The sequence below is a fragment of the Lates calcarifer genome, linkage group LG12 (assembly GCF_001640805.2).
Source record: "Lates calcarifer isolate ASB-BC8 linkage group LG12, TLL_Latcal_v3, whole genome shotgun sequence".
NCBI classification, from domain to species: Eukaryota; Metazoa; Chordata; class Actinopteri; family Centropomidae; genus Lates; species Lates calcarifer.
The window spans coordinates 17,052,611-17,066,440 of NC_066844.1; the positions used below are offsets into that span (position 1 = coordinate 17,052,611).

General features: G+C 45.2%; 1 protein-coding gene across 1 annotated transcript; it reads left to right on the top strand.

The window, feature by feature from the left end:
- The first annotated feature begins 23 nt into the window (after window positions 1-23).
- ubap2a (ubiquitin associated protein 2a) lies at window positions 24-13,180 on the top strand. The gene is made up of 27 exons (XM_018700213.2): window positions 24-141; window positions 2,001-2,138; window positions 2,345-2,422; window positions 2,646-2,771; window positions 5,087-5,249; window positions 5,385-5,465; window positions 5,551-5,614; window positions 5,778-5,875; window positions 5,975-6,033; window positions 6,149-6,219; window positions 6,818-7,013; window positions 7,131-7,401; window positions 7,542-7,846; window positions 8,067-8,293; window positions 8,447-8,732; window positions 8,913-8,952; window positions 9,048-9,222; window positions 9,602-9,653; window positions 9,972-10,281; window positions 10,428-10,519; window positions 10,783-10,833; window positions 10,950-11,043; window positions 11,122-11,538; window positions 11,698-11,802; window positions 11,893-11,960; window positions 12,073-12,264; window positions 12,376-13,180. Exons 2-27 carry the CDS (start codon window positions 2,043-2,045, stop codon window positions 12,469-12,471), a joined length of 3,813 nt encoding a protein of 1,270 aa, XP_018555729.1. The 5' UTR covers window positions 24-141; window positions 2,001-2,042; the 3' UTR covers window positions 12,472-13,180.
- The last annotated feature ends 650 nt before the right edge of the window (window positions 13,181-13,830 follow it).

Sequence of the window (13,830 nt, forward strand, 5' to 3'; positions counted from 1 at the left end):
TCGTTTTAACGAGGTTTCTATGACAGTGAGCGCTGAATCTTAAGAAGTTGTGTCCCGGAGAGGAAAGCGGAGCATCCACCGCGGCAGCGCACGTCACGTGACCACCTTGTCTGCTGCTGGCCGAGTGAAGCGTGTTAGCAGGTAATAAAAACACACATTTCTTACGTTTTTCAAGTTCAGTTTCTGTATATCAGCGCGCTCAAAGTATGTACTTAAGCGCGTTTTCGTTGATACAGTTGGCCTCTGGCCTCGTTGTTGTGCTTATACGGGGTTGTGAGAGATGTCTTTCGCAATTTTTCTGTTGTCTTGTTTCCCGGCGAGCAATGTCGGGATGGGATTGTGCTCCGCTGCGAGGCCTTTTTCTTTAGAATTGACACAGCTTTGTTGGTAGCTGGCTAGCCTGTTGTTTTGTTGTCGAGGGTGAGCCTGATGTAATTGCCACCATTGTTAGATAACTGTGCGGATCTATAAATACATATGAGGCTTTAGCAAGCCAGTTAGACGGTCGTTGGCTAGTATCAACTTGGACCAGATTTAGATAGCATCGTTAGCTAGCGTCATCCCTCTGCATCATTTATTCACGGTATAGTGTCAGCATTAGCATGTCAGTGGCTAACTTCAGTTCACGCTAGCGAGGACAAAGGGGACCCTAGTACCAACCACACCAAGTCGGTCAGTGTTGTCGAAAACGACGCTACGAAAATCCGATTTATTTTTGCAAGGTAGACGCGTACTGTGAAGGTTTACCGAATAGTCCTATATGTAGACTCAAGAAATAAGTAATCTAACAGCTACGGGCTAACGTTAGCATTGGTTCAAAACAACGCTCCGCTTGCATTACTACTAAAACAAACTGCGGTCATTTGTCAGCTAGTTAACCGTAACCAAGTACATGTTAACATACGTAAACATGTAATTATAACTAATTTGACTGATATTTGATTCGTCGTCTCCGTTTGCCCGAATAAAAGTGATGAACAATGGAGATGTTCAGAGTTACTGATTGATTGTTTTGTTATTGTTTATGTCTAAAACTATCGATACTCATTCTCGTAATGATATATAAGTGTTTGATTGATTACATGTAAATTGCAGCTGTTACTGTTATTTTCTCCGTCATTAAAAATAGGTTTAGAGATTTTTTTCACTGAAATTGCATTTAAAGCCAGGTATTCCCTTTGCATTAGTTAGCTTTGTTCCGTCCAGCAGCCAATGGCAGCAGTGCGTTTGCCAGCGTCACTCAGACACTGTAAGCTGGATTGCTATTGTTCTCTGACATAAAACAAATGGGTCAGTGGGGATATCTGTAGTTAATGTTCTAGTAATGGACACCATAGTCAAACTGTGCAGTACAAATTGAATCAAAGGGTATTTTGCATTACATGGTTTTGAGCAGTTGCTATTCCTATTTCTTTGCAGGTGGATAAAGCTGTCTGTATGTTTGTGACAGTTTTTAATATTTGTTGCTGAAAATTATTAGTGTGGGCTAATGTAGTGTAGCACAAAATATGCAGCAAGGTACAAATTCTTCAGGTCTTAGTTATCAAATACACAAAGACAAATTCAGCATCTCAGTGTAGTAGTTTAGTGTTTAAGATCTGTGTCTGTATGTCATCTTTGATGCTGTAAACTATCTAGCAACCGGGGGTGGGGGGGTGGGGGGTGTGTAGTGTTCGTTCTGCTTCACACACACTGTGGTCTGTGCTATTTGCAAGAGGACACTGGGTCGCTCTCCCTCCTTGACCTAGATTTTCAGTAAAGCTGTTGCATCACCAGGCCACCTGTGGGTCTTACAGCTTCCATGAGGGCAGTATTCATGATTGTGCAATAAGGCTTAGCTACGCTAAAAGCACATATTTCTGGCATTTAACACTTACTTCCGTCTATGCAGTCACACAAGGGAAGGTATTGAGGCTGTGCTGCAATAACATTGTTAATGAACTACATGTAAGTGTCGGTGGATTTCACTCACACTTCCATATTTCTTGTTTCCTTTGCAGATTTTTCTATTTTGTACATACAGAGTTTTGTATATACTGTATATGATGAGCTCGCTGGGCGGCGACAAGGCCCGGGGCCCTCGGGAAAAAGCGCTGCCCGCTGCTACTCACGCCTCACAGCCACAGAAACAGATACAGGTGAGACACCACAACCATATGAACATGAAAAAAAAAACCACATTCTTTTCAGTCTGATAAATTTTGATACATAACAACAGTGGGCACACGACTACCCTTGTTAACAATTTCATCAGTCCTTTACACACTTTATTTACTTTGTCCTTCCCTTTTTTCTCCTGTTAACCAAACTTTTTCCCAATACTCTCATTGTCTCTTTTTTGCAGGCTACTGCCGAGCAGATTCGGCTTGCCCAGATGATCTATGACAAGAATGATGCTGACTTTGAGGACAAAGTTAATCAGGTGAGGAATACTTGAGGCATTTGGCATATGATACAAGGCTCATTGTCTGGCTACTAGGCTGCATCAGGGCAAGCTGACACGTTCTTCCGTGACTGCAGTACTCTTGGTTAACACATGAAAAATGCATATTTGATACTATGAGTGACACCATGACTTGTATTGTCATGTAGACCTTCAGTGACTACTTGGCATTTCTAATATGTGCGTTTGTTGGTCTCCCCAGCTGATGGAGGTGACTGGGAAGAACCAGGATGAATGCATGGTTGCACTCCATGACTGCAATGAGGATGTTAGCCGAGCCATCAACTTCCTCCTGGAGAGCACCTCAGGACATGGTAAACAACACGGTGTCTCATTTAATTTCTTCAAAAACTTACCTACTAACTTATCATTTACTTTCAGCTATACTGATTTCTGTTTCCAATATTGTAAATAAATGTATTTTGCTTGGAAGGCAGAACATGCTGTGAACTTACAGAATAACTGCAGTACTGAGATGTGTGATTTAAATTTAGAAAATATGTTAAGCATAGAGGAAAACAAAAAAAAAAACAAGAACAACAACATGAAGTCTGAATATAAGTGAGAATAATCATTCCTGCTCTGAATTCCAAGGTGTACTTTTCCTTCCACAAATCAAACAGACCTCTCTAACAGCAGACATTTTGACATGTCAGTAGGAGAAGCACAGATGTAATTAATAACCTTAACAATGGCTCAATTCCATTTATCTCAGCTGGTGTCAGGGTCCTGGTATTTGTGTACGCTGGCTCACTGCCACGGCTTTACTGAGGCATTCAAAACAAATGGAGCCATCATTAATGTTATTAGTAACACCTGTGCTTTTCCTCTAATAATAAGCCAAAATGTCTGCTGTAAGAAAAGTGGACTGAACGCGGGTGACAATTTTACAAGCAGAAACTGGGCAGTAGTCTGTAGATGATGATTTTTAAATGCTGCATCGTGGGCTTTCAAAGCATGCCACTTCTTTAAGTCCTGTCTATCATCATGATTCCAGCAGGTGAGCTGCATGGAGAGTCAGTTGTTACCATGTGCTTTACATGTCCTACATACGTGAAAATCCATCCACACAGGTGTTCTCATTTACTGTGGCATGATGAGGCCTCTCATCAGAACTGTGTAGGACTGTGTTTGATTGATATCGCAGTGACTCTTCTCTTAGTTATGATTAACCTTATTACATTATCATTAGTCATGGAATCTAGTGACCTCACATAAATTTAGCACCACCCAAATTCTAGCTTAGGTCTAATCAGCCAGAATAATTGAAAACACCTGTGCAGGGCCTACAATCGTTTTACCTCTGAACATTGTTCAAAATGCATCTCTGCACATCTCTTTGGGATTTTAATGATGGGCCAGAACATTTATCTATCCAATCAACAACCCTTTCTTACTTATTTTTCTTTAATTAATTTATTTTTGAGATCATACAGAAATTGACTAAACCCTAAGCACTTTTATTGAATATGTGGGAAAGTGGTATTATTTGTCTAGAGAGTCACTGTGGAGATTTTTTTAAACCACTCTAAATTAACACTGTGTCCAGACAGACTGTGAAGCAAAAGCAGCACATCCTCCCTCTGTATGTACACAGGATGTGTTCAGGTAGAGTACTGCTGTGTAGTCTCCTGTGTTTGGCAGTGCTCAGTCCAATACACAGTCAGTGCAGTTTCACTTTTGAATTGCATGTAAGACGAAATGCAAGCCTTTGTGCAGCCTGTGTAGACAGCTGTATTGATTAAAATAAAAAAGATAATCTCTGTCAGATGTGTGTCAGACAGATGACTGAAAAGCACAGCTGAAATGTGTCAAGCCACAGGTCCATGTTTTAATACAAGGGCATTTTAAGTTATGTAACATTCAGGAGATGAACAAATGTCTTAAAAGACATGAGGTTGTTCTGTATGTGGTTGAAAATTAAAGAAAATAAAATTGGCACTTAACAAAAGTCAGTGAAACCAGTCTCTGAACTGTCCTTTAGCCACAGTGAGTGTTACACAGTTTGCTCTTTCTAACATCAGGCACTCTTAGCATGAAGGCACTATTGTGCACCATTTTTCCCCTCCTCTACATAGAGTGTTATGTCAAACAGGCTACCAAGTATCTGGCAAACACTTGGGTGTTGTTCTGCCTGTGCGCTTCGAGTCCGAGTGAATGTCCCAACATTTCTGACAAATACCAGCCGGCACAGATGGCGAGGAGAGGCTGCAGGGCAGGGCAGGGCAGACAGCCAGACAGCTACCCACGTCGTCGTTTTGATTTTGTGGAAATCCAAAAATAGCAAATAAATGGTTTTCCCCTTTACATGGACGTCTCCTTTGTTATGGTATATACTGCAGCTCTCAAGATCTTAACTGTCCATATACAAAATAAATGGTTGCTAAGTGAGCTTTCTTATGCTGCAAGAGCAGGTGTAATAGAAGAGTGCCCTATTAAATAATTAACACACTGTGCGCTTAATCAATCTGAAGCACATTGTCAGTGTTGATATCCTGTTTTTCTGCTGGCTAGCAATTTTAAGTGTCTTTAAGCTGCAATGAGTAGCACATTAACTATACAGTTTGTGCTACTTGTTTTCCATTTTTGTATTTACTACTTTTATTCTTTTCTCCTCTGGTGTCATTGTTGTTCCTTGTTTAGACCTCATGGGAGACAGTGGGGAAGAAGAAGCCACTGGTGAAGGAGGGTCCATCAGAAAGCAAGGAGAACAAGGAGAACAGGGAGAAGAGAGGAGAGAGGGAGGCTAGCAAGGGCCGTGTGGCTGCCAACCGCAAGGGCAAGGGGGCCAGCCGCAGCCGACAGGGTGTGGAGTTTGAACTTATTAATTCTCATCTAGTTCGAAGCCCCCTGTTTCTTCTTTGGCTTCTCAGTGTTACATTTCGTTACATCATACTGTTGCTAATGTAGTTTCTAATTTCATTTGTGTGAACACGCACAGCACGTCCAGAGGAGAATGGCGTGGAGGTGACACCAGTGGACAGAGGCTCAGATCGAGGTCGGAGGGTCAAAGGGGGCCGAGGTGAGCAGACACCCTCTAAGACATGACCGTCAGCATGTCTAACACTTGAGTACATGTTGTTGACTTTCGTGCGAATGTTACACAGGATCTGGAGGTCGAGGTAGAGGCAGAGCACCAGCAGGGAGCCGGTTCTCAGCCCAGGGCATGGGGTACAGCATCAACAACACACACAGAATTGCAAGGGGTTTTCACATAATTTTAGGTGTAAATTAATTAGCACCAGAGTGTTCCTCATGCCAGGGAAAAGATAAATGAAACTTGTGCTTGTTGGGATTCGCATTTTTGAATGAAGTGGTACATTTTTCCTTGCAGGACTTTCAATCCTGCGGACTATACCTCAGAGGCCGGTACAGGGACCACACAAACTGAGGTGTGGGACACGGTGGCCAACAACAGTACAGATGGGACAGGTGAGCTTTAGCAGACACGCTGCTCTACATTCTGCATCTTCTTTACCTACTTATCCCACTTGTATTTGAACTTTTGACTCACCATTGGCTGTCTTGTAGTTACCTGGAGAAATGCTTTTGAAGATTGGGCAGCTGAGGACTGGAGTGAGGATGTTAGTGTGAGTTGACGCAAAGGCTAGAACTATACAAGTGAAGCTTTTTACTCACAACTTAATTGATAATTAGTAATTTTTGTTAAACTGTTCTGTCTTTTGTGTCCGTTTGTTCCTGTAGCTCTCTGAGACCAAAGTGTTCACCTCCTCGTGTGCACCTGCTGCTGAGAACCACATCACACCTGGGCAAAGGTATGAAACTTGTTTATAATATAATACACATCTTCTGTTCTCTTGTTGCAGTCTTACACAGTTTCACTGCAGTTTCCAGTAGGGATGTAACGGTACTCAGTAAAATATTGAACCATTCGGTCCTCCCTGCACAGTACAATACGCCCTTATGGACCGTGGGTTTTCAGTTTTGCAATTCATTTTGCATTGGCGCTTACTGCTTTCCAGTGTGTGCTCGTGTGCGTGCATGCATGTCCGTGCATGTGCGCCTGCAGCTCATGCACAGAGGTGAAAAAAAAAGAAAACAAACAGGCATGACCAGCACTAGCGGATGAGTTGAGAGGCAAAAGTTTGAAGAAGCACCAGCTTCATTCGAATCTCCAGAGTGAGATCATTTCAGTTTCGCTGTTGAATACAACAAGCGAGGGAGTGAAAACAGTGAACAGAAACGTCACTGTCTTTAAATGTTGCTTAAAACGTGTCCACTACTCAAAAGGAAACACAAGCAATATGACCAAGCATCTCCAGAAAGATTAGATTGACATTACATTGTCAACTTTTGATTTGGTGTCCTGCAAAAGCATTTTTTAATTGACTTTACCAACTCTTCCTGTGTTAGTCTGGACCTCGCCTCTCTGCTGCAGAAGCCGGTGGGTGGAGGAAGAGAACCACCTTCCTCTTCTTCCTCTCAGAGTCTGGTCTTCACCAACTCCCACCACCACCACCACCAGCCACCACAACAGCCGCAACCGCAGCCGCAGCTGCCCCCTAGCCGCAACGCCACTGGTAGCACAAGCTACGCACATGCTGCTCTGGTAAAAACAATTGCTTTTTATATACTTTTTTTGCACACACATTCCCTCATCTGTCACATATAAATGGACACATAGACAAAGTGTGATGATTAGACTATTTCTTATTGTCTGTGGCAGTCGTCAGTTCTGGGAGCTGGTTTTGGGGACTTGGGCCAAGCCAAGAGGACTCAGCCCAGCGCTGGAGCTCAGATACTGGAGCAGTTGAAGGGTCCTGGCTTAGGTCCGCTACCCTCTTCCCAGGCTGCGCCTCCTGCCAGCACCCAGGGAAACAACGCCTCCACTGGCCGACTGCCAGGCCTGGGAGCACCTGTACCTCCGCCCTCCTCATCTAGCTGGGACATGAAGGCTTCAGAATCCAACACCACCTCGCTGTCCTCACAGTTCAGCCGTAAGTATTCAAATGGGAATGGATGCATTTGACATGTGTAGGACAAAAAAAATCACTGTTTTTCCTATGTGTCCTTACATTTGTTAATATTTGCTAATTTATAAAGCTTCGTCCACTGTGTGTGTTTTGTGTGTCTGCAGGTGAGTTTAGCCTGCAGCCAGAGCCCTCTCTTGTGCTGAGCCAGCTGGTTCAGAGGCACGCTGGCCCCTCCTTGCCTCTGGCACGTCAGCCCAGTCCTCCATCGCAACAGCAAGCGCCCCCTGCTTCAGCCTCACCTGCTCCCCAGCACACCAGCACGCCAGCACAGGCAGGCCCGGGGATGACTGTTGCTGGTGCAAAACCTCCTGTCCCCAGCGCAGGGCTGGACCCTCAGGGCGGCAGTACAACGCAGCAGCAGCGGGCACAGCTCAAAGGCCAGAAACGAAGGATACCTCCTACATCAAAGGTAGGAAGGTGGAAGTTTGACTTTTAAGCACAAATGGCTACTTGTGACTTTTTTTTGAAGGGGTTTTAATTAAAAGCCTCAGCGTTTCTTAAAGTTGTCATTCTCCAGTGTGGTGATCTGAGAGCCTACACCTTCATTGTCAAAGGCATGCATTATGGGTAGTTACATGAACTTAATTTCATGGTTCTGAAACCTGGCTGTGTTCCCTTGTTCCTGGCAGATCCCCTCCACGGCGGTAGAGATGCCGGGTTCGGCTGATGTACCTGGTCTAAACCTCCAATTTGGAGCTCTAGACTTTGGCTCGGAATCAGCATTGCCAGAGTTTGGAGTTGTGGACAATTGTGTGAGTGCAGCGTCCAGGGAGTCCACTCCGGCCCCCGCCCCAGCACCACCTGCACCAGGACCAGGGACGCAGAGCCAGACAAGCCTGTACTCCAAACAGCTCAGGTATTGTCACTGCTGACTGACTACTTACATCCCTATAGGATATATTATTACACAAATTGTGCACATGAAGAGTTTGAACACTACAGATTACCAAACCAAATTTCTCTCTTTAATCACTCATCTGGGCAAACTCTCCCTGCTGTTATCTTGCAGCGACTCGCTGGGTGGCAATCTGTCCGTCGCCCTGCCTCTGCCCCTCTCCTCATCAGAGCCAGTATATCACTCCTCCTCAGTGGCGTTGTCCAGCCTCACCGCCTCCTCGTTAGGGACTGGCAGCTCCACCAACCCTCCCTCCTCTTCTTCGACAACCGCCACCTCCTCCTCCTCTGTACCCTCCTCCTCCCCCTTCTCCACAGTAGGGGGAAGCTACGACGGGACCATGCCCCCTCACACACGACTGGCCTTTTCCCAGAGCAAAGAGGCCACGGGGCCAGTCATGGTGAGTAGAAACACTGAACAAATATAGTTCATCTTGTGTTAATGAAAACTGGATTCGTCAAACATACCTGGATAGACATGAATTCTATCTGATTGTCACTTTTTATGTAGTCATCCTGTAAGTAATTCAAGCCTTTGTACTGAATTCAACTTTGCTGGTTTTTTTTTTGCCTATCACCAGAATGGTCTCAATGGTGTGAGGACCTCTGCTGCTCTAGACAGTAAGTTACCCATTACTGATTTATTTATTCAATATACACTTTCTGTACATGTCTACCAAAGCCAGGCTGTGCTACATTTTTTTCCTTTCTCTCAGCTTCATCAGCGTCCTCTACGCCAAAGCCAGAATCACCATCTCTGAACATCAGCACCAATGGTGCCCCAGCACCCTCCTCCCACTTACCCTCCACCCTGCCTGCACACAGCTCTACCACTCTCTCCAACCTGGCACAGGACCTGCCATCAGCCAGCCAGCTCAACTCACTCAACAGGTGACACACACACACCACACACACACGGTAGACTTACTTAGAAACTTTGTGTTCCCCTCTCCCTGCTGTTGTCTGGCAGTGAGCTGCATGCTTTGAACAGCTTTGAGTAGGCAGAAATGAAAGTTGGAGTTACCACCTGACTGTTTGCCCACACTGAAACACTCATGGGAGTACAGACTAGTGGGTGCCTGTTACTGTCACCTGCTGTTACTCTGAATGTGCAAGATTTTCTCTGTGTTTTAAAAGTCTCTGCCTCTGGATATTTTTTTTTGTGTAGCAATTGAGTGAAATAATTGAAGAACTTAAATGCTATTAAGTTGTAATTGCTAGTTATACACTTGTTGATTGTCACTCTCTCCTCTGTGCACTCACTCTGTAGCCATGTCAGCAGTCATTCCTCAGTCTCAGCTCTGGGCTCCAGCTCTCTTACAGTAAGTACTTGTCTGGCACAAACATGATGGCTAAAACCTTCTTTTGGGTAGCTCTGTAATGTTATGCAAGCAAACAGCTGACAGTGTTAAATAACGTGACACATAAAGATAAATTGTTTCAGCATTGTTAGCATTCCATTACATGCTGGCATGCTAGCATACACTAAATGCCAAGTAAAAATTGAGCTCCATCTGGGTGTCCATGGTGTAGAAAAGGCTGAGGACAGTGCATGTATACTTTACCAAATGAAATCTGTTTTTAAAAAATGTGTGTAGACATAAATTAAACTCATCTCCCCCATTTTTCTCTGTCCTCAGTACACCAGTGTTGACAGCAGCAGCGTCAGCTCCCTGGCTCCCTCCTCCGGCTCCTACACATCATCGCAGCCCTCAGCCTCAGCACTCCACTCAACCCACAACAGCAGCAACAGTAGCAGCAGCATCAGCCACCTGGCCAACATGCCCAACATGGGCAGCACCATGAGCAGCACAGTTGGCGGTATCACTGGCACCAGTGGGCTTCACTCTGCCGCCACCAGCACAGCGCTGGGACTTGGCTCCAATGGAGCTACTGCCACGTCCAACCTCTCTGCACCAAGGACCACACCCCTGATCTCCTCCTCCACTGGTACACACAACACACCTCACACACTGGGAATGTTATTATGTGATGGGTGGGTGTCATGCATAATCACAGGAGGAACCTTAAATAGTACCTGACTGGAGCTGTTACCTCACAGGAAAGTGATGGTTGTTGTGTCATTGCATTAACAGGTAAAGCTCCTCCTAATCTGTCCCAGGGAGTGCCTCCTCTACTGCCCAACCAGTATATCATGGGCCCAGGGGGGCTGCTGCCAGCATACCCAGTAAGTAGCCCTTCAGGATGTAGAATTGTTGTAATGTAGCTCTTACTGTACTTGCCAGTCTGTTCAGTCTATTCAGTTTAGCTGTTGTGGAGTATTCTGTCCTTAAACTACACTTACTTGTCAATGATTACACACACAAGATCCATCACTTGAGCCCTCACAGAAAATCGAAGCAGTGATAAAGACACAGTGTTTGTTTTTGGAGAGAGTAGCGAGTAAATACATTTGTTTTCCAACACAGTCTGTTCTTTTGTGTCCCACAGCAGATCTACGGCTATGAGGACCTCCATATGCTCCAATCCAGACTGCCAATGGTGAGCTTCATTATCACACATTTGGGGAAGTTCTTAACTCGCAATAATCCTCATTCACATTTTTAGGTTGTCTGGTTGTATGGATCTAATTCCTGATCCTTTTCCTGTCCTTTTAGCCCTCTCTGCAGGATTACTATGGAATCACATTCCCCGGCCCCACAGCGACTCTCTCTGGCAGAGACGGGAGCCTAGCCAACAACCCCTACTCAGGTAAAACACCTTCACCCTTGGCTGGCCTTACCTAAATTCCAGTATTTATTCTCACATGGCTCCTCCCTTGTCAAACAGGTGAAGTCACAAAGTTTGGCAGGAACGACTCCACCTCCCCGGCACCCCCCACAAGCCTGGCGGCCCCACAGCCCCCCCAGGGCCAGAGCCAAGGACAGAGCCAGGCCCAGCCTCAGCCTCCTCAGGCCCAGCCTCAGCCCCAGGGCCAGCCGCAGCACCACAGCAGTCAGCAGGCCTTTCTGCCTCCAGGCTACAGCTACACAGGCCTGCCTTACTACCCCGGAGTGCCCGGCGCCGTACCCAGTGCTGCTGCCTTCCAGTATGGCCCCACCATGTTTGTTCCTCCCGGGGGCCCAGGACCAGCCTCGGCCAAGCAGCACAGCATGGGCCTCGGCCTGGGAAACCCCTCGGCCAGCCCCTTCCAGCAGCAGACACAGCAGCAGCCCAGCGGTTACAGCCAGCACACCTTCAGCTCAGGTTAGCAAGCAAACCTGGGTGAAGATACCAGTTTTCAGTTTATGCTAAAATTATGTTAATAGTTGTTGAAGTCAGATGAATTCTGGGCTAAGTCGTACTAACAACTCCACCAAAGTTCCTGCGTTTGAATCGATCTGAAGTTGATGTTTTCCTTTCCAGGGTATGAGGAGCTGACAGCAGGGCCAGCAGGAGTGGACTACAGTAAAGGCTACAACTCCTCCTCACAGGCACAAGCCAAATCTGCTGCTGCTGGGCCTGGGAAAGGTCAGAAGAAAACACAAATCACTATTTCTAATATTAGGTTTTTTGAAGTCATGAACTTACAGTGTATTTATGTGCGGGTTGTTCTTCTAGGCGTCTCAGTGACATCCAGTAACTCGGGCGTGCCAGACATCAGTGGAAGTGTTTACAATAAGACCCAGGTCAGCCTCACACACCCTCAATCCACCCCATCCACCCGTGCAGTCTTGCTGTGTTCATACTAATAAGTACTCAAGTCCAGAGTTTAATTTGTCTTTTGTCCTCTGTCTGCAGTCTTTTGATAAGCAGGGTTTCCATGCAGGGACCCCTCCTCCCTTCAGCCTGCCATCAGCTCTGGGGGGTCCAGGCCCTCTGAACCCTGGAGCAGCTCCCGGAGGCTATGCACCGGCCCCATTCCTCCACATCCTGCCTCACCAGCAACCACACTCACAGCTGCTGCACCATCATCTAGCTCAGGATGGACAGGTAACACTTGCTGATTATTTTTCAGCAGGTTTTGCCACTTGAGTGTTTCTCAGATGTTTTACCTGTGTGTGCGTGTGTGTGTCTCTCTCTCTCTCTCTTTCCATGTTTCAGGGAGGTCCCAGCCAGCGTGGCCAGTCCAGCAGCCTGCAGCAGAAGAGCCAAGTCAACAAGTCGAGCTACGGCAGCTCCCCCTACTGGGCCAACTGAGGTGGCTAGATCTACGGTGTGTGTGTGTGTGTGTGTGTGTGTGCGCGCGCGCGCACGGACAGACACACACCTGCACCACACTTGCGTATCTGACTGACAAGATCATAGAAGGACAAACCATTTTACAACACAAGCTAAAACACACACTACCACCCCCTCCCTCCCCTTTGCTCTGTATATCCCCTTTTCAAATTTATGGCTGTTGTATGTAAAATATATTTATGTATGTATTTATACAGTATATATGTATTGGTAGGACATAAAAAATGTGGTTTTCTGCATTTTGTTTTTATTTTGAAGGACATTTTATTTCAAAAAAAATGTGGAAAAGATGAGAATGCTAAATCATGGAGATGAAGTTGGTGAATATACTTGAACACAAGCATCTTGTGATGTGGATTTTTTTGTATGCATACATTATCTGAGAATGATGTATATAGATTCTACGCATCATTTTCGCGGCAAAGGCCTTTTTTTATTTTAGAAGAAATCTGTTTTTGTAACTTCTGGTCTCCCGCATCTGTGAATCCTTATATTGAGGGTGACTTGAGTTGATAGCTTGACTTTTCTTTTTGCCCCGTTTCCCTCCATCTGTCTCTCATTCCTCTACTCTTACTAGTTGGTTGGTTTGACCAGCCAGGCCTTGGATTTGATGTCATTTTAACATTGGTTTAATCCTTGTTGTCCAAATTAAAAGTTATGAACAGTTTGTATGGGTCTGGCATCAATATTTACTCACCACATTGTTTTTTTTTTCTTTTTCCTGGATTCAGACCTTTCAGAATGACATGACTGAGTGACATGTTCTCAGTCTGAAGGTGCAGCATATTTAAGGCAACAAGTAAACACTGCAAAACATGTTCAGGACACAGACACTTTTGGACATCAGCTCTGTTGATCTTGTGCCAAAATACATAATGTACTAACTCTTAGGGCCAGTCAACAAGTTGCACAGTGAACACTTACAGTGAAGCTTATTTTGGTCAGACAATCAATGATGAGCAGAGTAGTTTTGATGCTGTGGTTTGTGGTGTCAGTAAGAGTATCTTTACCTAATGAGTATTTTGAGTGTTTGTGAACATCTACTTGTGACAGCATTACTGCATTGGTCTGAAGTCATGCTTGCTGTCTATGCAATTGCATTCTTGCCACCACATCCTGATTTTATTTTACCAATTCTCACAACTTTGAGTCATAAAGTTGAACAGAAATGAATAGTGAGTTAAATGTAGCACCTCTGGAAACCAACACAAATTTGGATTGCTTTAATTACAACACTAAGCCTGGGAGGGGCTACTTTATTTGTCTTACGTAACTAACAACGTGAATTAATAAGGCTGCATTCCATTTCAGGTGTGC

Coding starts and splice junctions, on each gene's coding strand:
- ubap2a (XM_018700213.2), top strand. CDS start 2,043: ATGATGAGCTCGCTGGGCGGCGACAAGGCCCGGGGCCCTCGGGAAAAA. Junction 5,615..5,777: donor TTCTCAGCCCAGGGCATGGG/GTACAGCATCAA, acceptor TTTTCCTTGCAG/GACTTTCAATCCTGCGGACT. Junction 12,265..12,375: donor ATCTAGCTCAGGATGGACAG/GTAACACTTGCT, acceptor TCCATGTTTCAG/GGAGGTCCCAGCCAGCGTGG.